This window comes from Hyperolius riggenbachi, chromosome 6 (genome assembly GCF_040937935.1).
Source record: "Hyperolius riggenbachi isolate aHypRig1 chromosome 6, aHypRig1.pri, whole genome shotgun sequence".
NCBI classification, from domain to species: Eukaryota; Metazoa; Chordata; class Amphibia; order Anura; family Hyperoliidae; genus Hyperolius; species Hyperolius riggenbachi.
Window position 1 is genome coordinate 113,779,552 of NC_090651.1, and position 23,892 is coordinate 113,803,443.

Sequence of the window (23,892 nt, forward strand, 5' to 3'; positions counted from 1 at the left end):
GCGTGGTGCCGCCCTCTATGCCTCCTCCCGCTCAGGCGCCTCCGAACACGGAAGACGCCAATCGCATGTGGAGAAGAATGTCTTCCTCCTATAGGCGGGCCGTTCGCCTATCGGCGACTACTATGTCACACAGGGAGGAGGGTCTAGGCGCCGCAACGTCATTGACCCACATGCTGAATGCGGAAGACGCCGCGCCGCATGAAGGGCAGCCTGAACTGTCTCTGGAAATCCGGACTAGGTACACATGCATTAAAAAGCGTCCCCAGACGCTACCCATGCTGCAGGGAGACGGCAGCTGCAGGACCCTCCTTCACTCCACAGGGTTCCGGAAGGCAAATGGCCAAAGAGTAATTATATCACCATACTTGGCCATCTAGAATTCTCACACAAAAAATCCCCTGCAGCCGGATAAACACATAGAAAATGAACACTCAATTATAGACAGGTGCCACACAGGCTCCCCCATCCTGTGTCCCTAACAGCCTGTAGTCCTTGGGAGAAGGGAAACAGTCCAAAAACTAGTGTGGTAGAGAGGAGGGGGAGCTTATATGGGCTGGGGCCTGATTAGTTCATTTAATTATTGCCCATTTTCTTTCAGGGGTGGGTCAGTCTCCTGTCGGGAGGAAGCCATCCTGAAGGACGATAAGAGAAAAGCAGCTTAGTAAAGAAAAACAAGTGGCCATCATTACTTTAAGAAATTAAGGTCAGTCAGTCCGAAAAACAGGGAAAAATTTGAAAGTGTCCCCAAGTGCAGTCTCAAAAACTATTAATTGCTACAAAGAAACTGGCTCACATGCGGACCTCCCCAGGAAGACCAAAAAGTTACCACTGCTGCGAAGGATAAGTTCATCCGAGTCACCAGCCTCAGAAATCGCAGGTTAACAGCAGCTCAGATTAGAGACCAGGTCAATGCCACACAGGGTTCTAGCAGCAGACATCTCTAGAACAACTGTTAAGAGGAGACGGTGTGAATCAGGCCTGCATGGTAGAATATCTACTAGGAAACCACTGTTAAGTACAGACAACAAGCAGAAGAGACTTGTTTAGGCTAAAGAACACAAGGAATGGACATTAGACCAGTGGAAATCTGTGCTTTGGTCTGATGAGTCCAGATTTGAGATTTTTTATTCCAACCACTGTGTCTTTGTGCGACGCATAAAAGGTGAACGGATGGTCTCTACATGCCTGGTTCCCACCGTGAAGCATGGAGGAGGTGGTGTGATGGTGCTTTGCTGGTGACACTGTTGGGGATTTATTCAAAATTAAAGGCATACTGAACCAGCAAGGCTACCACAGCATCTTGGAGAGGCATGCTATTCCATCCGGTTTGCATTTAGTTGGACCATCATTTTTCAACAGGACAGTGACCCCAAACACACCTCCAGGCTGTGTAAGGGCTATTTGACCAGGAAGGAGAGTGATGGGGTCCTGCGCCAGATGACCTGGCCTCCACAGTCACCAGATCTGAACCCAATCGAGATGGTTTGAGGTGAGCTGGACCGCAGAGTGAAGGCAAAAGGGCCAACAAGTGCTAAGCATCTCTGGGAACTCCTTCAAGACTGTTGGAAGACCATTTCAGGTGACTACCTCTTGAAGCTCATCAAGAGAATGCCAAGAGTGTGCAAATCAGTAATCAAAGCAAAAGGTGGCTACTTTGAAGAACCTAGAATATGACATATTTTCAGTTGTTTCACACCTTTTGGTTATGTACTATACTTCCACATGTGTTAATTCATAGTTTGAATGCCTTCAGTGTGAATCTACAATGTTCATAGTCATAAAAATAATAATAAAAATAAAGAAAACTCTTTGAATGAGAAGCTGTGTCCAAACTTTTGGTCTGTACTGTACTTTGTTTTAAGAAAGCAAACTTTTGTTTTCCAGTTCTATCAAGTGACTAAATTGCTGTGCATTGGCACCTTACATACATGTTGAAAGGAAAATAAGACACAAAAGTCGTTGAATATTTCTACTGTAATAAACTTTAATGATGAGATTTTAATTAGGAGGAAAATAAAGCTGTGTTAACTGAACGTAGGTTGCATTTTTAAAATAAGATGCAATGATATGTCATGGAATCAGTTGCATTACTGTCATTCTAGAAAATGAATGTTTATTAAAAAAAAAACATTTCAAAGAAATTCTGTACAACATTTTACAATGGTTTACCAAATATTTTTACAACTTATTCTTTTCCTGCCGGTGAAAACACAGCGTTGTGATAGTTCAGAGACACAGAACAGGTATGCAGGTCAGAATTCATTGGCTGCATGTCTGCTCCAACTCACTCAATGTGATAAACTAACGGAGGATAACAACAGGGAAACAGCCGTTTCTAAGGTCTGCTGTGGTAGATTAGAGAAAGGTGACAGTAGCAGACTGGGGCCCATATGCAATTAACTTTTATCCTGAGTTTTCTCCAACGTGATGCCTTGTAAAATCACCAAGCAAGAAAATACTTAAAATAATTTTGGAGTACTTTTTCATCTACTTTTTGGATCTTTTTGATTTGCAATATGCTGATAAGTTATTCTAAATAAAAAGACAAAAAAATTCTCCTAGGAGAAAACTCAGGCGAAAAAAATAATTGCATATGGGCCTGGATGGTCCCTATTCAATATTTCTCCTACGTTTTCTTCTAGGTGATATTTTCACACCTAATCAATAAAATGTCTTTTAAAGTGTACCCCAGCCAAAGCTTGGGTACAAAGTAAGATACCTAAAGAGAGGGAAGCCTCAGGATCCTATTAAGGCTTCCCTCACCGCTCTGATGTCCCTTGTCGCTGAGCGCGAAGATTAGCTTCAAGGTATTGTCGCTAATCATATTGGGGCCGTGCAGTTTCCTGATTCATGGCAGCGCAGTAGACACGTGAGCCCGCAGTAAGCCAGAGCAGTCTACTGCGCTGCCATGAATCAGGAAGCCAAGCTCAGCATTAAGGGAACTGCGGACCACAGAGGGAAGCCTCAATAGGATCCGGAGGCTTCCCTCTCTTCAGGGTAATGGCCTATTTTGAATCGAGCTTTGGCTTGGGTTTACTTTAAGCCGCAAGCAAGAACACATACAAAATGATTATGATCGTTTTTCACCTACCTTTTCATTGCAGAGTGCTGAAAAAAGTTATTTTAAAGAGAAGGAGAAAACTAAGGTGAAAAATTGAATAAGGACTAATGAGTCCAAGTCCACATGGGCTGTCTTATGAAAGCTGCTTCGAAGGTGGAGATATTGTCCACAGCAACTAGGTTTCCCCCATCATGTTCTGAGGAAATGATACAAGAAATCTGGTTCTGCCGCACATTTGCTATTATTCTTATAGGAGATTCTCAGTGTGGGCTTAGAAACGCAAGTGCTTCATAATGTATACATTATGATACAGTACATTGCTAGATATCAATGGAAAACAGCGTTACAACGGTAGAAAAGGAACAGAACTAGCGTCACATATGGAAAAGTGATGATTTGTTCCAAAAACTTATGGAAATGGAGGGCAGCCAGAAGCTGATTGGCTGCTACTAGACACTTGAACTGAGCAGGATATGGGAGGCTCCCAAATGTATTTCCTTTAAACCAATACCAGTTGCCTGGCAGTCCTGCTGATCTCTTTGGCTGCAGTAGTGGCTGAATCACACACCTGAAACAAGCACTGAGCTAACCCAGTCAAACATCTGCTCTGCATGCTTGTTCAGGGTCTATGGCAAAGTATTAGAGGCAGAGGGTCAGCAGGGCAGCCAGGCAATGTGTATGGTTTAAAAGTATATATCCACATCCCTCAGTTCAGGTGTCCTTTAACCGAACCTAAGTGGACTCCATGTACAAAGCTTGTAACGAAGAAACCAGATGCCATAAGATCTGCAGTGTAAAGATGGCCACTAATGATAATTTGCCGAACGATTGTTTACAAAGAGTCATTTGTATTTACAATCATAAATAATCTTTTGGGACCACTAATGAACAAAAACCTATCCAATTCCATCTGAAAATTGGATTGCTTTCATTAATCTGATCAGATTAGTTGGAGATTTTTGTCCATTAGTGGTCCCATTTCCAATCATTCATACGAATAAATCCTTTGTAAATGATCATTTGCCAGATTGTATCGTTAGTGGCCACTGACAGCAGATCACAGGTCTGCAATTGATCTGGACTGGTCTCATCTAGGTGTAAATCAGAGGGAAAAATATGCCTGAATGTAGATAATGAAAATATTTCACAATTGTATTTCCAACTGCCCTGGTCATACAGTAAAAATGATTGCATAGATCTTATTGGGGGGGGGGGGGGGGAGGGAGTTAAAAAAAATTTTCCAACATAGAAATTTACAAAAGAAAGTTTTCTTAAATACATTGTTTAAAAAGCAACAGTGTCAGCCAATGTCTAGCACAGGCAAAGGGTGTGCGCTACAGCACCAATGACAGATTAAATAAGAAGTCCAGCCATAAACGCTTTCTAATGGCAGAGCTGTTCAGGGATCTAAATAAATGACATTCAGCCTCCAGCTATTTGCTGGCGGACGAATAATGCTGTTTTTATCGTAATCTGGGCTCTGTTTTTTTTATGCCGCCCAAATTACTGAGCACCACTATCGCCCTAATTAACAGCCTATGACCATGTCGGGCTGCTCCCAAATATCCAGGGCCATTTTTGCCAAGCCTGTCGTCCTTAAAGCGGTATCGTCACCATAAAAATCAAATTTCAACAGCAACTGGTCTGAGTGTATTAAGTGAGAAAGATGCTAATCCTGCATTCAAAACTTTTTCTGCTGTTAGAATTTGGAGTTATCACATACTTAAGGAGCACTGGCACTTTAGTAGTCGGTGCCAAAGAATTGCATGCTGGGGGTTGTTTTTATCTATAATATATTCCTCCTCTTCCCTTTATTTCCCTGCCAGCTGCTTATCTGAAACCTAATCCCCTACTTAATTGTGTTTACAGGCAAGGCTGAGGCGACTCAGCGATTGGAGGAGACAAGAAAAAAAGTAAAGGGCAGAAATGACATCACAAGTTAGCCTTAACTGTGGGCAAAAGACATGGCCCCCACCACTAACAGAATTCTCGTCATTTACTATATAACAATCACTGAAATCAAAACGTGGACAGTATCATACATGTGTTATGTAAGTAGATCAAGTATTTATCTACTTATATATGTGTTTTTTTCCCTGGCATAGAATGGCTGATCCTACTGCTTTAAACGCCCAGAGTCTGTGCCCAACCTGTGCACTGCTCATAGGCAGCCAATGGTGAGCAGGGTTGTGTATGCTTCACTTCTACCATTAACATCTACAGTTTGTGTTTTACAGAAAGGGCTATTTTTCTACACATTTTCCTAACTCCATTAGGATGAGATTTATTGCAATTGGGGCTTCTTTAACCACTTAGAGACACTAACGAGAAACCGTCCCCTGGGGGGTACTCACCTTGGGAGTGGGAAGCCTCAGGATCCTAATGAGGCTTCCCCCGTCCTCTGTCCCACGGTGGTCTCGCTGCAGCCCTTCAAAGCCGTCGCGACAAATCCGACAGCCTGTTCAATATTTACCTTTCCAGGCTCCAGCGGGGGCGCGGTTTCGGCTCTTCTGACGGAGATAGGCGGGAAATAGCCGATCTCAGTCGGGTCCACTCTACTGCGCAGTCGACTTGCACTTGCGCAGCAGAGCAGCCCGACGGATATCGGCTATTTCCGCCTATCTCCGTGCGAAGAGCGGATACTGCACCTGTGCTGGAGCCACGGAGGTAAATTTTTACATCGCCACCGCTCCGGGAGGATTTTCGCCGCCACCGTGGGACCGAGGAGGACGGGGGAAGCCTCAATAGGATCCGGAGGCTTCCCCCACTCGAGGCGATTACCCCCCAGGGGACGTTTTTTCGTTACAGATTTTCTTTAAGGACCATGGGCTTAAACCCCCCTAGTGACAAATTAGACCACTACAGCTTAAAGGGCTCGCTGCAGGGCAGTACAACTTCACACAAGTGATCCCCCCCCCTTTTTCTACCCACCAACAGAGCTCTCAGTTTGTGGGCTTTGATTGCTCCCCCAATGTTTATTTTGTAAACATTTTTTCTAAATAAATCTGCCCATTTTTATCATTCTGGTATCCATCCCTCCCCTACCAGCCTATGACCGTGATCGGCTGTCATAGGCTTCAGCCAATGAGAGCTAATTGCTCTCCTGCGTCCCGTGTAAATAGACAGCGGTTTTGCTGGCCAACAGTCTCCGGGAGACTGATGGAGCGGAAGCTCTGTCATCCAAGCGGAGATGCGCGCGATCTCCTGCAATTACCCGCACCCCAGGACTTTATGCCGACCGGCATTAGGCGGTTCTGAGGCTGCAGTCACGCCCATCGACGTGACGCGGTCGCCAAGTAGTTAAAGAGACCACTAAGCACTAATTAAAAAATTAAATTGGATCTTACCTGAGCCTTCCTCCAGGCGGCACTGTTAATTCCCGCTTTGTCTATATGCGCAGTCACGCCGGCTGGCATGAGAGTCCTGACCATGCGCAGACCGTGAGTGCGCAGGACTCATGCCAGCCGGCGTGATGACGCATAGTCATAGCGGGAAGCAGCACTGACGACTTCAGGCTGAAGTAGTCTAGTAACCGCTGCCAGCCGGGACCAGGAGAGTAGCCAGGAAGACGCTGGGTGACCTCGTGGCTTACGGTGGGCTGGAGGAAGCCCCAGGTAAGTACCAATTTCTGAATCCTGAATTAAACATGACAAGGAATTTTGGCCAAGTGTAAACTGCACAAGATAGTCAAGCCTTTTCTGTGTTGAAGCTCTGTAGCTGCTCAGCAAAGTAATACACTACAAAAACACAAGCACATACTAGATTATCTGTAGGTGGACATAGACAGTAACGGACAGTGTTGCACAGATCTAAAAGGAGTCATCAAGCAATATTACCCACCCCACGTCCTACTTACCTGGGGATTCCTCCATCCTCTTGCAGCTGACATGTCCCACGTCGCAGCTCTGCTCTCAGCCTCCGGCCCGGGGATCCTGCACAGTGCAGAGGGTGACCTCAAATTTGCCCTCTACTGTGCCTGCACGAGCGCCACTGTCAATTCCATGTCGTCTGCGGTGTACTGCGCAGGTGCAGTAGTTCTGCACCTGCGTAGTACAGTCCAGACAATGCGGCCTTTGACAGCAGAGCTCACGCAGGTGCAGTAGAGGATGCCTGGCGACACACCGTGCCCGGACCCCCGGCCGTGGGACATGTCAGCTGCAAGGGGCTGGAGGAAGCCCCAGGTAAGTAAATCGGGTGAGGGGGGGTAGGTAATATTGCTTGATGACTACTTTAAAATGGATCTGAGTTCACAAATTCCTCTCTGCTCTAAAGGATTAGGGAAAGTATGAAAATTAGGGGAAAAAATTACAATGCACAGAAATCCAAAACAAAAGCCCTGAAAATTTACTGGATGAGCAAAGGAAGGGTTAAAGCATCTCTCTCTTTCCTGTGCAGCTAAAGCTGTGGTGCTGCAAGTCATGCCTACTGATTACACACTTGTTACACTCAACTGTAAACAAACACAGCTCAGTGCAGCTTATTTCTACAGCATTTCTGTGTGGAATGAACACGTTTCAGTCTGTTCTTTGCAAGAGCTCGGGTCCACTTTAAGCATATTGCTACTCATGTAGCAGCTGATGTGTGATAAATACTACTATGATGGGTGTGTAACAATCTAAGGCACAAGGAGGGCAGAAACTAGCACAGAAGCAAGCCTTGATTTGAAGCACCTCGTTTCTGTGTAGAGTATGTACCAAGCAACAGGAAAACATTTACTTAAATTATCTGCACTGCGATGCCGATTTCATTGCAGTACAACCAAAGCTGTGAACAGGCTGTGCGGAGATTAGTATCTATCCCCGTAGGTGCCGCCTATGCTTCTGAGATATCTCGTGTCTACCCATCCATTTATGGAATGTCACCAGTAGCAAGTAACCAGAGTTCTGCTAGGTTGCCACTAGAAAAGGAGAAAAGCTTATGATCTATAAAGCACCTGTGTAGCTTCTCTGTGACTTAAGAGGGCTGACTGAAGCTCCATTCTAAAACCAAGAGGGGCTACACTTACATATGAAGTTCAATGTACATAATTAACAGCAGAGCTACATTTATTTCGTTTAGAGAACGTTAAAGACCAGCTGGGTACAGATTTACCACAGTACTGAATCACTTCAGCCTTCTAGTTAGAGGAACAAAATGGATAACGCTGTAAAAGTCGCCCCCCCCCCCCCTTATTTAGGTAGTGATCCTTTCAGACCATTCTGTAAAACACAACAAAAAAATCTTATTTTATCGTTATTTGCTGGTTAAATATGTGCAGAAGGCGGGGTTTCTAAACTGAAAACCTGTCAACTTGTACCGGGGTGCCCAGATTCACAATCTATAAGACCGGTTTCTTCATCTCTATCAGCACAAGTCAGGGAGGACACTTATTTGAATGATAAGCATTTTGCCGCACACCCCAAACACATGCAAAACCGCATACAAGTTAAGTCTGGGCTGCACCTCCTCCCTCTCCCCAAAAATGAAAACACACTGGTGTGTTTTCTTCAATTTGATTTTGTGTGTTGCAATGCTTTCCTACAGGGAATCAAAAGCATGTGCGATTTGCATGTGTCTGATGTGTTTTGTAGAGAAAAAAAAAAAAAATACATCTAATACTGTATTCTTCCTCTAGTTGAAAAGGGAGGGGTGTTTTTTTCCATTAAAAAAGCAACCAGGGGAAAACTGCAACCGCACCCAAAAACGCAGCCACAGAAGAATGCAGAAATGCACGCCTTAAAACGCGTGCTTTTCTGCACAAATGGCTTTAATTCACCATTAACCTCAGGCAAACCCTACTGCCAGAGCAAGTGCCCAAGCAGTGTGACAAATGCATGCCCACCTCCCTCTCACATAGGACTGTGATGGAAGGTGACCTAGTGTTTATGTCACACTGGATGGGGAGGGAAGGAGGCAGGCAATGCATATAGGTCAAGTACCAGGCAAATCCAACTGTTAAAGCAGTTGCCCAGAGAATTACTCTTCCATATTAACCTCCCTAGCGTTCTGGACGAGCTAGGCTCGTCCAGAGACACCGGAGGCCACCGCTCAGGCCCTGCTGGGCCGATTTGAATAATTTTTCTTTTGAAACACGCAGCTAGCAAAATGCTAGCTGCGTGTTTCTCCGATCGCCGCCGATCTGCCGCGTAATAGAACCTCCCTCCCCCGTGCGCTGCCTGGCCAATCAGTGCCAGGCAGCGCTGAGGGGTGGATCGGGACTCCCTATGATGTCACGACATCGATGACGTCATTCCGTTCATCGCCATGGCGACGGGGAAAGCCCTCAAGGAAATCCTGTTCAGATTGGGATTTCCTGACGGGCATAGGCGCCGGCGGCGATCGGAAGGGTGGGTGGGAATCTGAAGGGAGGGGAGTATCATGTAGCTAGCACTAGGCTAGCTACATGATAATAAAAAAAAAGTATAAAAAAAACATGCACAGCCATGCGGCTGCGCATAACCAAACCGCCCAGCAGGTTAACAAGGAAGAAATAGATCTTATGGATTCTGACTACAGACACATCAGTACAGAGAGAGACATTCAGTTTAACAACTTTTTAAAACCACTTCAGGTACACTTTAAAGCAAACCTGATGCTAGATTCTGCTGTGAGCAAACTTACTGACTACAGCAGATCTGAGAAAACTCACATGATTAGCTGAGGAAAGGATGGGAGAAGGAAAGCTTACCTCCATGTACTGCATTTTTTTCATATTACTCTAATTCCAAAACTCAGGCCTAGCCTTAGAAGATGCATCTACAGTATAGTCTGCATCAATCACATGCTATGCACTGCAGGCTATTCTCTGTCTTGGTGGAGGTAGCAGCAGGGATACTTAACCTAAACCCCAATGCATGACACTCGGTGACCTATAACTAGGCCCAAGCAAGGCCACATGGGATCAAAATGTACAAACCTCAAAATACAGTGGCTTAAAATTCAGAAAATGGCATTGCCTGAACGGCATGTTGCAGGCTATTATACTACAGAAGATAGGTTTCCTTTAGGAAGGGAATGTATACATTTTTTTCCTTTTAGCACACTATTCATATGTTGACCTTTAGGTGGACTGTTAGCATCACCTTACTTTCCCCACTGGAGGTATTTTCCCTTACTCTGTTTCCAGGACCTATGGAGTTTAGTGGCTTTATTGTAAAAACAGGTAGTCTCACAAACAGAATTCCCAACTACATTTTATTGTCTTTTCCCACTGTCAACTGCAAGTGCAGAGGGGAAGCAGAATGGTTTTCCATCTGTATTTGGTCCTATTACTGAATGACAATCACACCAAATATGCTGCAGTGTGTTGAGACATGGCTAGAACTCAATCGCATGGCAAGGCAAGCAGTGTAATGGGATGCCCCAAGTCTTCCTCATTCTACACAAAAAAAGTTCTATTTTTTCCAGTGAGGCATTCTTGGATAAATGTCTCCATTACCCGTTTGGACAGGCAGTGGGGGAAATTATCAGACCGGGACAAAAGTTAGCAATAAAAAGTTTGAAACCTTTGCACTATCCAAGTCTATGAAGAAACCACTCAGCAATGCTTGCTATAAACTACTCCTACATCTGACCTGTCTATACTTCGAAGCACTTATTCTGTCCAGCCAGTCCTGTGATTCATAATGATCTGCTGCACAGGGGGAAGAGGTGCCCAATGATAGATAAAAATGTGTTAAAAACAGCTAAAATAATAAAGGAAGAGGTGGCTTACCTCAATAATGACACATTCATACACATATGAAGTTTAATCACGCACAGGCAAAACGTTTTGTGGGTGCAATGCCCACTTCCTTATCCTTAGGCCAAACAGAGATGTATCTAGGGCCAAGAACAGAACGCCAGACTTAGCAGCAACTGAAACCAATGGTCTTTCTACAATAAAAGATTAATGCACCGATAAAAATCCAAACAGCACTTACTATACATAAAATATTAAAAAATAAAAATCTTTGGACTGTGCATTTTGCACAAAACATTCACTTGACTGTTATAACACCCCTTCCCATTTGATTTTTCTAATCAGAGGACAATACAATTGATATAGTCACAGGATAAGTTTTTTTAAAAAATCAATGTAAGCAAACTGATAATGTGCTCAATCATGAACAAAAAATGATCAGGTAAAGTGTTAATCTGATTGTATAGTAATGGTCTAAAAAAAAAAATTAAAAAAAGCAATAATTCATGAATGATATGGCATAAATGATGAATTTTATGAAGGACATTACATTTTTTATTTTGACAAGATTGGTGTGTACATTAAATCTAGTAAAGATAATGCAGTTTTAGAACTGTATAGTGGATGGGGAGGGGCTTAACAAGCAGCACAGCCTGATTGGTTTACAAGGCTGCCACTCCCACTTAGAATCCTGCTGAACAGGAGATTGCATGGGGCGACTAAAGATATATCAGGCTCTTCCACTAGCTATATTCAAATACAAAAAAAAAAAAAAAAGAAAAAAAAGAATACATATACGCATAAAAACAAAATATAACAATTTAATTCAGTAACATGGTTTACAAACCGTGATCAAAAGTATTTTTATATGGAGTCAGTGGAAGAACCAGATTTAATCCCCTTAACAGCAGCATTTAGGCCAACAAAAGATGGGCTACACCATCCACTAATCAAGCCCTACTGCATTTCAGAAGTATGGCCAGGTTAACACTGAGCATGACTGCAGAGCAAAATGGGCATTTTGTCAGTTTGATGCTGATCCGCAATGTCCCTTCAATAGGCTGGTGAAGGGCTTTGCCTATGACAGTCCTATCCAACTTTGTGGACATGCTCCCAGGAGTCTTGGTCTGGCATGGGTGGAGGAGCTGCGTCCTGGCTTTTGGGGGTGGAGAAAGAGGTGGGCATGGCAGAAGTAGTGAGAGTAAATGAAATGACACAGCAAATAGATTGGCCACAGTAAGAGCCCCTGGGGCCGGATGCAGCCCGCGAGCTGCCATTTGGCCAACCCTGGCCTCCAACATGGCATCACAGCTACAGAGGAGAATAAGAAAGACTTAGAACAGGATGTGTTACACGTTCTGTGTTGCTGCACCATCTGAATCATTTTGCAACACCTTCATGGTTACAGTAATGTAGGCTGAAAAACACGTCCCTATCAGGTTCAATCTCTGAAGCCTCACTGCACCTCAATCCAGAACAAACATCTTTCTGATTTGATCAATGAATGAATCACAGTACTGGATGGATACAATTAAAATGCTGCAACTGATTACATATCTGTTAGGAGCTTTCTGTCTTTAGTACAGGTGTAGGAAACCAAAAATGTGATAGAAGGCCCAAATACAGCAGCCCTGCTAATGACACAAATGCTACCTCATCCATTTCAACAGAACACTGCTTGTAAACACAGGAAAAGCCTCCCTGCGGTGCCCACGAAGGTACATGTGCTCCATGTTATCTAAATGGGTTAAAAACCAAGTTCACAGTCCATTTACAGGTCTTCACAGCTCTGACTATAGTATCAGATGAGCAGCAAGTTAATAATGCTCGCATCCTTTGCAGCAAAGGGGGTTATATGACTAGCTGCATACAAAACCCATATCACTTTAGAAATGTAACGTTCATGAATACTGTTCCATCATACCATTCTTAGAAGTGTGCACTGAGGCAGATTTGGTTATAGCAACCTTTCCTCATAAAGAGCCCTGGGAAAAGCAGTGAAAGGATTGTACGAAAAATAGACTTATCTTCTCCCTATTCCAGCACCTATTTGCTACCATACGTGTTGCAGGCACTTTGGCAGTGAAGGGGGTGAACAAAAATAACTTATTTTCACTTCAAGGAACCTGAATATGAAGAGTACATCGCTGTCCGAGACAGTGGTCAGGAGGCTGTAGCTCCATCCCACTCCACCAGATACTGAACCTTCCCATCAAGAGTTACTCGGCGAGCCAATATGCGGTACTTCTCCCCACATGCTATCCTCCCAGCAGCACCAAAGTAGCTGGTAATAGAATTCTTCAAATGGTGCAACTGCAAGTCATGATCTGAGACATTTTTAACTATCTCTGTATTGAGTCCTGCAAGCTGAGGATCCTCTTTGTTTTCATCATTTCTTCCCATCTCTGAATTGTGAGCCTGGAGCGCTTTCCTTGGATGACGGCCTCTCTTCCTGGGTGGTGGCAGAGTAGTAGACCAGGACCTCCCAGTACGAGTCACTCTTCTCAAGTCTGACTGAGGGCTGAACAGGATAAAATAAGTCAAAAGATAACTAAACAATGAAATGGTGAAATCTTGTTATAAAATTTCTTAACGCGCACCACAGATGGTACACTGTGCCCGATTTATACTTACCATGTGAACGACTCCCCGACCCCCCCCCCCCCCTCCCTCCATATGTGAACCTTGCTGCCACGACTTGCCATCCTCCTCAGCTGCTCCATTCCCCCGCGAACAACAGTTTGGCCAGTCGGGGCTCTTCTGCGCATGAAGAAGGCCAGCTCCGGCTGGCCGAAACAATTGGAGCTTTCTACAGGACAATGAAAGGTCCAGGAAGACGGCGAAGGAAGCCCACAGTCCACATGGGGCTGGAGGAAGCCCCAGGTAAGTATAAATCAGGCACAGTGTACCATCTCAGGTTTCCTGGATTAAACGCTGAGCACTAAAATTTCAGTAATAACTCTTAGGTATATAAAAGACATTTGAAAGTATTTCCAAACATTCCCTGTGTGTAAAAATGGTTACTTTTACTGCAGAGAGCAACATGCTTGCTCATCTCTGCCTAATGGACAAATGTAATCATTTCTGACAAGAATCTCGCTGACATCATTCTGCCCCCTCCTTTTCTGCTGAAATTACTCAGCTGTTGCCAGGGAGGCGTGTATTCAGTAAAGGGAGGAGCAGAATCAAGACACAGGCAGAGCATCTCCTGTCCAGCAATAATTAAAAAGCAGTCCTTACACTTTATGGCGATTCAAGCTATAAAGAAGACAAAGAGCACTTTTCAAAATGTTCATTTACCAACATTTTGCAGTAGAAGCCAATAGCACAATTGCTGATACAAATCATAAACAAATACATCCTTAGAGCAAGGTCACCGAGTTATTTCTGACTCTGCAACTATTGAACTGTACAAATGTAGTCCTAATTTGTGCTGCTCTGTCGCCATCTACTGAGCGTCAACATGCCACAGCTGGCAATTTGCAGACTGCTAGTAAAGTGCCTATGCCATTAACAACAATTGCTAATTTCTCACCCAGTTTTGCTGTATAAACCTCAATTAGCTGATGATAGGTTTCCTTCATTAGTATTTGATACGTGGGTAATCCACTTAGCTTAACTATGACTGTTTTTATATTTAGATCATAACTAAATTCAAAACTTAGTAAAGAGGCATACTGTAACACCGAGCAGATAAGTCAGGGATGTGCAACTTCAGTCATCGAGGGCCATACCCATGCCAGTGTTTAGGATGGACAGAGAAATAGAGAAATGTGTTCTACTTTACTAATCACACATTTCCTGATTCAGTCCCATTTATTGTGAGCTGTGCCAAAAATGTGTGTGAACCTCGGCCCTTGAAGGCTGGAGTTGGACATCCCAGAAATAAGGAATAGAGAGATGATCAGAAAGTTCAACTAATATATAAATTTAGTTTCCACAGCTTAAATTTGCAGGGGCTAAACAGGAACTGCTGTCCATACTCAAACACAACTGATGCAAGTACAAACAATGGGACTAAAAGATGTAAGTCTTGTTGACACACTAATAGCGACACTCCCAGTGTCCTTTTCGCCCTTCTGATGTCAATTTGTAGTCAAGCCTGAACATGTGTGGACCTTATTTGGGCACTCCCAGTCCTGATGAGCTTGCCCATGGCAGGGAGCATGATCACAAGCTTTCGTCAAATAGTTTTAGGAAGACACAGTGCTGAAATGGTGGTCTGTAGGAGGATCCAGGACCATACAGAGGCATACAACTACAGACGGAAGTATCTTTGTATTCCTAACTTCAGGTGTACTTTAATCTGTTTGGAATTCAAACAGCTACATTTTTCTACAGGAGTAGGTATTACCAGCTGCCTTTGCTGCTCACACCATCCTTCACTCTTGCATCCCTGGCTCTTAGACAGTTTTTTTGCCCCGCTGAGTCTCACAGAGCATACTTTGTAAACACCGTGCATAATGTGGCCACAGAAGTCACAACACATCCCTAGTTACCTGGAAAGGCTGGTTGAGGTAGTTTCTTTCGAACTTGCAGCACCATTGGACTCCAGATCTGAACTGCCAGAGAATGTGGTGACCTCAGCTTTCCTGCAGAACCAAACCAAAATTGAAAAATACAGTAGCAGGAACAAGCAAATAAAAGCTTAAAAAAAAAAAAAAAAAAAAAGTCCTTACTTTTTAGGATCAGTTGGCTCTAATACAGCATTCTTCTCCAATACGGGTTCACATTCCATTTTCTAAAAATATATAATCAACATGGTAAACAAAAAGTAAAATAAACTCTTTATAAAAATAAAAAGAGGGTTGGGAAATGGTTCTACTTCCTAACATCAATATTATACACGTATAGGTAGATACAAAAATACTTTATGAAAGCACTTTCAAATTGAGGCTTCCTTGGGAGGTATAAAATGCTGAATGCAGTTTCTGTGGAGCTGTAGCCACTCTGAACCCTACAGATGGGTACAGGCGACGAATAAACTGCTTATAAAAATAAAAAGGAGGTTGGGAAAGGATTCTACTTCCCAATATCTCCATAACACACGTATAGGTAGATGCTGGTAGATGTGGACCTGTAGCCACCTTCAGGCTGCGACAAGGGTGAGTTATCCCCCCACATTACACATAAGCTCAGATTTAAAATGTTTAAGAAATTATCACACCGAATTATAATCGAACATTTTTATTAGTGGTTTCTAACAAATGCATTCCACCTTCCAAGAATCAAAAATAGATCTGGAAAATTCTATGTAGAAATAAGTGTTCTGTAAATTTTCTAACTTGTATACCATAAATCAAAGTTCCCCAACCCTGTCCTCAAGACCCATCAACAGTGCATGTTTTGCAGAAAACCACAAACATGCACAGGTGAGGTAATTAGAGTATCAGCAGAGCTGATTAATTACCTCTGTGGATTTCCACAAAACATGCACTGTTGCTGGGCCTTGAGGACAGGGTTGGGAAACAGTGCATAAATAACCTGGTAAGGCACCCCCTGCTGTACAAATACTGCATGCACAGAAGTGACGTTATTCAGTGCAATAACTGTTTTATTTATATTCTGTACCATTTTTATCTTATGAAGAGCAGCACAGAGTACAAACAGGCAATTGTCTGTTGTACTATATCCCCCCAACTGTGTGCTATAAAGCGGCTTACACGCAGTTAGGGGATTTGTGACTTTAAGTACATGCAGCCATGCAAACAGGGCCGGAGCTACCACAGGAAAAAATGGGCAATTGCCCGAGCCTGTAGGGGCCCCCAAGGTGTCCCTCCCCATCAATTGTTGCTCCCCAGGGACTCTGCAGAGTCTTTGGTGGAGTAGCGTCTCATCTGTGCTGGCAGGCAGGTGAGACACTACACTGATAGACACTGCATAGGTCCTAGGGAGCACAGTTAACCACCCTGGCGTTCTATTGAGATCGCCAGGGCGGCTGCGGGAGGGTTTTTTTTAAATAAAAAAAAAACTATTTCATGCAGCCAACTGAAAGTTGGCTGCATGAAAGCCCACTAGAGGGCGCTCCTGGAGCATAATTCCGATCGCCTCCGGCGATCAGAATTAACAAGGAAGGCTGCAATGAGCAGCCTTCCTTGTTTGGCTTTCCTCGTCGCCATGGCGACGAGCGGAGTGACGACATGGACGTCAGCCGACGTCCTGACGTCAGCCGCCTCTGATCCAGCCCTTAGCGCTGGCCGGAACTATTTGTTCCGGCTGCGCAGGGCTCGGGCGGCTGGGGGGACCCTCTTTCGCCGCCGCAGAGCGGCGGCGATCGGGCAGCACACGCGGCTGGCAAAGTGCCGGCTGCGTGTGCTGCTTTTTATTTGATTCAAATCGGCCCGGCAGGGCCTGAGCGGCACCCTCTAGCGGTAATGGATGAGCTGAGCTCGTCCATACCGCTAAGGTGGTTAAGTTGGGAGGTGATTGGGGGTAGGGCAGCAGCCAGCTCAGGGGCCCAGGAGGGAAATTTGACTGCAACAAAAGGCCCCTAATGATGCTTTTTGGTCGAGGGGGGGGGGGGGGGGGTCTGTTGGGGGGCCCCCAGGCTAATTTTGCCCTAGGGCCCAAATGTTACTTGAACCGCCCATGCATGCAAATCAGAGGTATGACAATCATCAGCTTATATTCTACTAGGCTACCTAAGCTCTAGGTACGGGCTCTAGGTAGTGATTTAACCACGCCCGCGCGGCCACCCTGCTCCCTGGCCTCACCTCCTGTCCCAACGGCTTTCTGTACTGCGCACTCGCGCAGTACAAAAAAAGCTTCGAACGGACAGACAGGGAAAGTGGATGACACAGGGACAGTTAGGTTTTATTGCATAGGATAAACTGTAAGTGGATTCATACTCACAGAAGGAGCATCATGAGAGTCATTTTGTAAGATCTTCCTCCTGTGCGAACCGGGTGGACGACCAACAGGTTTTCTCTTTTTCACTTCACCATTATTTTCCTCTCTGGAAGCAGAAAGAAAACCATAAAATCCTAAATAAATCCCTCTAACTCAGCATATGTAAAAACGTAATCAACATTTGCAGCAACTGCTTCGCTACTTTTCAAAGACTGGTCGAAATTAATAAATCTCGTTCAATGGCCTTTAAAGCACTCCTACATGGGAGAGCGGATTTTCACTTTCCTGGGGCTTATTCAGGCTCCCTGTAGTATTTAAGGTCCCTCCATTGTGCCATTGCCCCTTCAGAAAGATCTGCGAGTGAAGCTCCAGTCATGGGACACTGTGCATGTACAATCCCACACATGTGCAAAATGTTCCTTACGAAGGGTTCACAATCGGTGAGGACTGCAGATGGGACATGCACAGCAGCCCGCGACTGGAGCTCCAGTCACAGATCTTTCCGAAGGGGCAGTGGCACAACAGAGTGGACCTGGAGGACACCATGGGACCTGATAGACTACATTGGCTGTGAGAATCCCAAAGTAAGTAGAACACAACTTTTTCCCACCTATTTAGGTGTGCCTTAAAGTAGTCATCAGGCAATCCTAAAGAAAATAAGTGCTACTTACCGGGGGCTTACTCCAGCCCCAAGCTCCCAGCATGTCCCTCGCCGCAGCTCTCCCTTCAGCCGTTCACCGCAGCTCCGTCCCGGTCCCCAGCGATGACGTCAGGGCGGCCTCCAGGTCGCTGTCAATCACCACCGCGTGGGCCGGAGCGCCCACGGGGCGGTGATTGACAGCGCAGGCGCAGTACAGGATTGCCTGATGACTCCTTTACAGCGGATCCAAGATGAAAAACTAACTATAACAAGTAACTTGTCTATATATCTTATCTAAAGCTTAGATAGTTTACACAGCAAATCTAGCTGCAAACAGCTTCAATAGAATATGATAATTTCTTCCTGTGATACAATGGCAGCATCCATGTTTGTAAACATTACACAGAGGCAGACTTATCCGCATCTTGAGCACCCAGCCTGTGAAAAAAAAAACTAATCCCCCCTCCTCCTACCCTCTGCCTCCGAAATCTCTGGCTAGTAATATCTCCCCCTCCTCCTGCCCAGACTGAGCTCCCATGAGCCCTTGCTACTGTCTGAAAATGCCTTGGCTCTGAAAACCTGTGGGCGAGGCTTGTTTAGTTTATAGGGAATTTGAGTATTAAAACAAAAACAAAAGTATTTGGCCTGAGGAATGCCCTATAAACAATAGGAAAGGAACAATTATGCAATGAGTAAAAGTTCATCTTGCATCCACTTTGGCCACAATGTTTTAGTGCACATGTCAAATTCAAGGCCTGCAGGCTGCATCGCCATTTTATGCAGCTCAAGACTTTCAAATGTCCATGATTGTAAGCAGTAAAAGAACAGCAGCACACTGCCTGCCAATCCAGAGGAGCACACCAGTGACAGTGTCTCTAGTTCAGGCATGGGCAAACTCGGCCCTCAGCTGTTACGGAACTACAAGGCCCACAATGCATTGCAGGAGTCTGACAGCCACAGTCATGACTCAAAGGCAAATGCATTGTGGGACTTGTAGTTCTGAAACAGCTGGAGGGCAGTGTTTGCCCAAGCCGCTCTAGTTACAACATTGCCAGTGTGAGGAAGGGTGCAGCAACAACCCATGGGGCCCTACAGAAAAAATGGAGAAAAATGGGCATGCGGCCCCCTCCTGGAATCCGAACGCCATTTTTGTTTTAATTATGGTTTCTGTACCAGTAGAGTGGGCTAAACATCTCTAACACCTGCCCAAAATATACAATGCATATAACTGGGATGAGCACTGGTGGAAAAAGTGTAGAGATTAACCTAATATGAGCCAGTATTTCCATAAGATGAACTTAGTAAGATGAACTTAGTTCAGTGTGTGGCCTAATGGAGCAGTGTACAGAAATAAACCTATATGAAAGGCAGTTGATCAAAAAGCACATCTATGAGACATATACTGATCAGCTGCACTGGAACTGCTGGTTCTCAGAAGTATCTGCTTTCATCTACACCATTTTGTTACTGTCCTGGTTGTGACAGACAAGAACCATGACATGGAAAGTGTATATAGACAGAAGTGCTAGATAGAATGTAACGTAGATAAATAGCCTCTTCTTACAGCAATACTTGCTTTGTAACAGGGAAAAGCTTTGAGGACTTCCTGCCTTTAATCTTGAACTCATGGGATGTGCTCTCTTCTTTCTCTAATTTTACAGCAGCATTGGGAGGAACCGGAGGAACTCGGATTCTTAGACCAAACAGATGTTTCTTTTTCTTGATTTCTTTTCCAGACATAAACCTGGTTAACAATAAAATAAATAAATCAGCAGATGTATTAGTAGATACAGGCAGAGCTTGCTTTTACTGATGGCTAGCCTAGCAGTCCAAGACTCTACTAGGTACAGTCAGTAAAGCTATTGCCATTTGTTGCACTAGTATTCATTATAAGCCAACAGAATTTACCAGGATCTGTACTGATGTTGGGAGTGTGATTACCACCAAGCAGTTTTACACAATGCACAGTAAATACCGGGGCAGCTAGCAGAGGATTCAGGCAGCCAGGGCAGACTGCGAGGGAGTGTTCAGCTGGAAGGGTGCTGGAGGAAGCCCCAGGTATGTATAATTTTTTTTTTTTTTTTTTTTTTTTTTTAATAGTCTAGGGGTTCTTTTAAGGTTTTTAAACTACTTTTCCATACAGTGACTAGGGACTCAATTCACAATGCATTACCAAATCCGGTAAAGCAGAAAACAGCGGATTTTACCTAATGTTTTATCAAATATCAGTTCACTAAGGCTGTTTTGCCGGCGAGCCGCGATCGGCGGCTCTCCGGCTGTTCACGGAGACACCCTCCGTGAACTGACATGGAAAGCGTTTCCATGGTAACCCGCAGACGACCAGTTTACCAACCAGTGAGGTAAATTACTAAATTGTGCAGTAACCAAGTGAGATATTCTATATTTATCTACAGCCTAGAGCGGTCAACCAACATTTGGTAAAATTGTTACAGGCAAAGGAAACAGTCAATAGGAAGAGGCACTCTGTCTTACTACTCCCTCCATTGGTGCCGATATACTGCCAGGCGGGACGTTACATCTCCTGCAGGCAGCTGAGAAGCGAGCAGGCACCGGAAGTGGTTTCCTCTGCAGCCCCGTAGATGTTAACCCTTTAAGCCCAGTCTACACGATATGATTCTTTGTGCGATTTGATTACGATTCTATTTACGATCCGATTAAATCCGCCAAGACCGATCTGGGTTAGATTCAATTCGAATTGCCATTGCAAATGGTGAAGGTCTAAAATACCAAATAGGGTATTATGCCGGATAGACATATCTATCTAGATATATCTATCTATATCTCCATATCTATATATTGAACAGGTCTTAGTGAATTGAGCTCCAGTAGTCCTTGGAGGACACATTCCTGAGAGAGGTCATATACTTCAAAGAAGGCTAATGGTCTGAAACCTTAAGTCAGAAACGGATTGCATAGTAATTTTCAAATATAAAAGAATGACACGCAGAAGTGGCCATTCCTGTCACGCCAACATTTTTTTCTTCTCTTGACTTGCTTTCTGGCATAACAAAAACTGAACATGTATGGCTACCATTAGATCTACTCTAAGACATTTATCTCATGTTTTCATAGAGGACAAAGTAAACCGAACTTACATAGTCTTATTCTCATTTAGTGCTTCCAGAATGCGTTCATATCTTTCCGCTTTTGGTGTATCAGTCAGCTAGAAGAAATGACAGTTACCATCATAGGGAGTCAGTCCTATTACAGGGACACATTAAACGGTACCTGAAGTGACAGCCAGATGAGATGAGAATACCTTATTTCTAATACTGCTTAGTTTTTGCCTATGTTGCCCTTTTCTTAATTTTCAGCGTAAGGGTTGAGAACAGTGCTAGATCGCATTCTTTCATTTTTTTTTTAGTCCTTTAAAATATGGAATTCTGGAAAAATTTCTATACATATATCTTTGTTTATCTCATCAGGCTGTTCACATCAGTTTATTTTAACAATCATTAGCCCAGTGCACTTATATTCATTATGCAGCTAGTGTCTTCTTAATGGGCCAGATAGAATACTGTACTGACTGATTGTACTCTTAAAGGAGAAATCCAGGTCATGGCTAGGTCGGTGGCCACTGCACATGAGTGAGCATGCGACCGCAAATATGCTCACGCATGTGCACAGCCTGGGTCAGTGGCTGCTACGGAGGGGATGCCAGGAGACCGGCATGGAGCAGAGCTGCAGTGAGGGACACATAGGCTTCCAGAGGCTGGAGAAAACCCCAAGTAGATTTTTTTTTTTTGTAAGTCCTCTGGATGTTTCCTTTAAGACAGTTGAAAAGAGCCTTTTCAGCTGCTAGGTGTCAGGGTTGAGGCTAGATTCCCATTGCACTGTTCAGAGCCATGGATGTTGACAGCACATATGTGGCCACCATCCACAGAATGGAACTCCCGTAGAAGAACTGTTCAGACAAGTCAGTTGCATCGTACATGTCATAATAGCATTGAGATTAGGACTTATGTGACTTCTGCCTGGTGTCTAGTAATTATTGTGCATGCGGTGAGTTTGTATGTGCCGTCACTGCAACGCATGGAGCGGACACCTGAAAGAACAGACATGTGAACCAATATATGGGAGCTGTTGACATGTCCATTGTGGTCCCATCCTTAGTGTAAACCAGCTCTAACACTTGCAAAGTTACATTTAAACAACCTTGTGTGTTAAAACTGACCTCCAGCCTAAATGTAAAATCTAGCAGCAGTCCTGTAAAAGAAAGTTAAAGTTACTTGCGCTACCTTGTACCAAGGCAGCACAGGTAACTATAACTTTATTTTAGATCAGCTTTAATACATCTTTTTCCAAAGAGAACGCTATTTTAAAACAATGTTCATTTGTGACCCGAGCAATATGTTTCTCAGTTTCTTTGACATTCAAGTATAGCAGGATTTGGACAATTTCCTAGAGATTGATTTAAAAAAAAAAAAAAAAAAGTCAACTTGAGTGTTGAAGGTCAAAAATGTTTTAAAACTTATAAGTTAAAAAGGATTCTTATGGAGCCCATTAATGATACAATCTTGACTGTACAATCTTACCACTTCCATGTGATAGGAGGAACTACTTTGAATATACATTAAACTAATATTTTCTCAGTTTAGCCTTCTACAAATATTTGGTAAGCTTGTACAATCAAGATTCTATCATTGATGGGCATGTTTAGTCAATTCAACAACATTTCGTTAAGCTCTCCGTTAATACTGGCTTTGCCTGAGTGACCAACACTGAAAGACCAAGTCTGGTCCAAAGACTGACCAGTGCTGATCACAAGAAACGGAAGAAGCTTACTAATACTTCATAGCTCTGATCAATATAAAAAAAACAAAAAACAAAAACCTGTTAACAAATCTATGTGGTCACCTTTAAACTTTGATGGCAAACCAAACATTACGGTGTCCCAAGGTGCAGAGAATAATAGAAATCATCATTGTATCATTGATGTGCACCTTTAGGCAGGGATCACTGGAGTATGTAGGACAGTACCATGGATTTCCACGGATGATTCTTTGCGTTTTCTGCAAACTTCAGCCATCAGCAAGCTGACTGCAAACGAAATATCACACAATGGGCTTGATTCAGTAGTGATCATGTGATCTGCCGCGCGCAAACCTTTACACGTGATCGTGCGCAAACCTTCACTTATCACGAGAAGTAACACTGTGCGCGCAAACCTTTCCACACGGCAGATCGCGTGATAACTGGTGTGATAGCAGTTATCACGCTTTAGTGAATCAAGCCCAATGTGCATAAAAACCCCCAAAAGCAACAAAGCCAGTACTTTTTTCACCCCATACGTGGAAAAACGCACATTCATGTGCATTACGCATGTGTAAAAACTACATTTTTTTTAGTGTAAAATGTACACTGCATTTATTTTTTCTACTGTGCAAAAAAAATCTTACAAATATGACAGGTTTTGGACCATTGCATCTCCTCATTGGGGAATTCAGGGTTTTCTAAATTTTCTAAAGTACTTCCTGAATGGCATTTGGTCAGTCTACATGCCAAAATACTGTGCAGCGTGTAAGGGTTTCAGTCATGTTTGTACTGATCCTTTATAAGGGGTGCTTTTGTAAAGAATACAAGTGAATACTGACCATCTCCCCCATGAGGCGATGGATTGGTCCAAAACCTGTCAGATTTTAAACTGGCTAATGAAAGAAA

General features: G+C 43.8%; 1 protein-coding gene across 3 annotated transcripts in view; it reads right to left on the minus strand.

The window, feature by feature from the left end:
* Positions 1–1,978: 1,978 nt before the first annotated feature.
* MTF2 (metal response element binding transcription factor 2) overlaps positions 1,979–23,892 on the minus strand; it is a 64,823-nt gene continuing 42,909 nt past the window's right edge. For 2 of the 3 annotated variants that reach the window (XM_068239792.1, XM_068239790.1), the window contains 6 exons: positions 21,327–21,394; positions 19,775–19,954; positions 17,574–17,676; positions 15,401–15,462; positions 15,221–15,313; positions 1,979–13,242 (listed from right to left, as the gene is read on the minus strand). In XM_068239792.1, coding sequence (XP_068095893.1) covers positions 12,885–13,242; positions 15,221–15,313; positions 15,401–15,462; positions 17,574–17,676; positions 19,775–19,954; positions 21,327–21,394 — 864 coding nt within the window. In that variant the 3' untranslated portion in view covers positions 1,979–12,884. The remainder of the gene's footprint in view (positions 13,243–15,220; positions 15,314–15,400; positions 15,463–17,573; positions 17,677–19,774; positions 19,955–21,326; positions 21,395–23,892) is intronic. The other variant, XM_068239791.1, reaches the window with a different exon arrangement.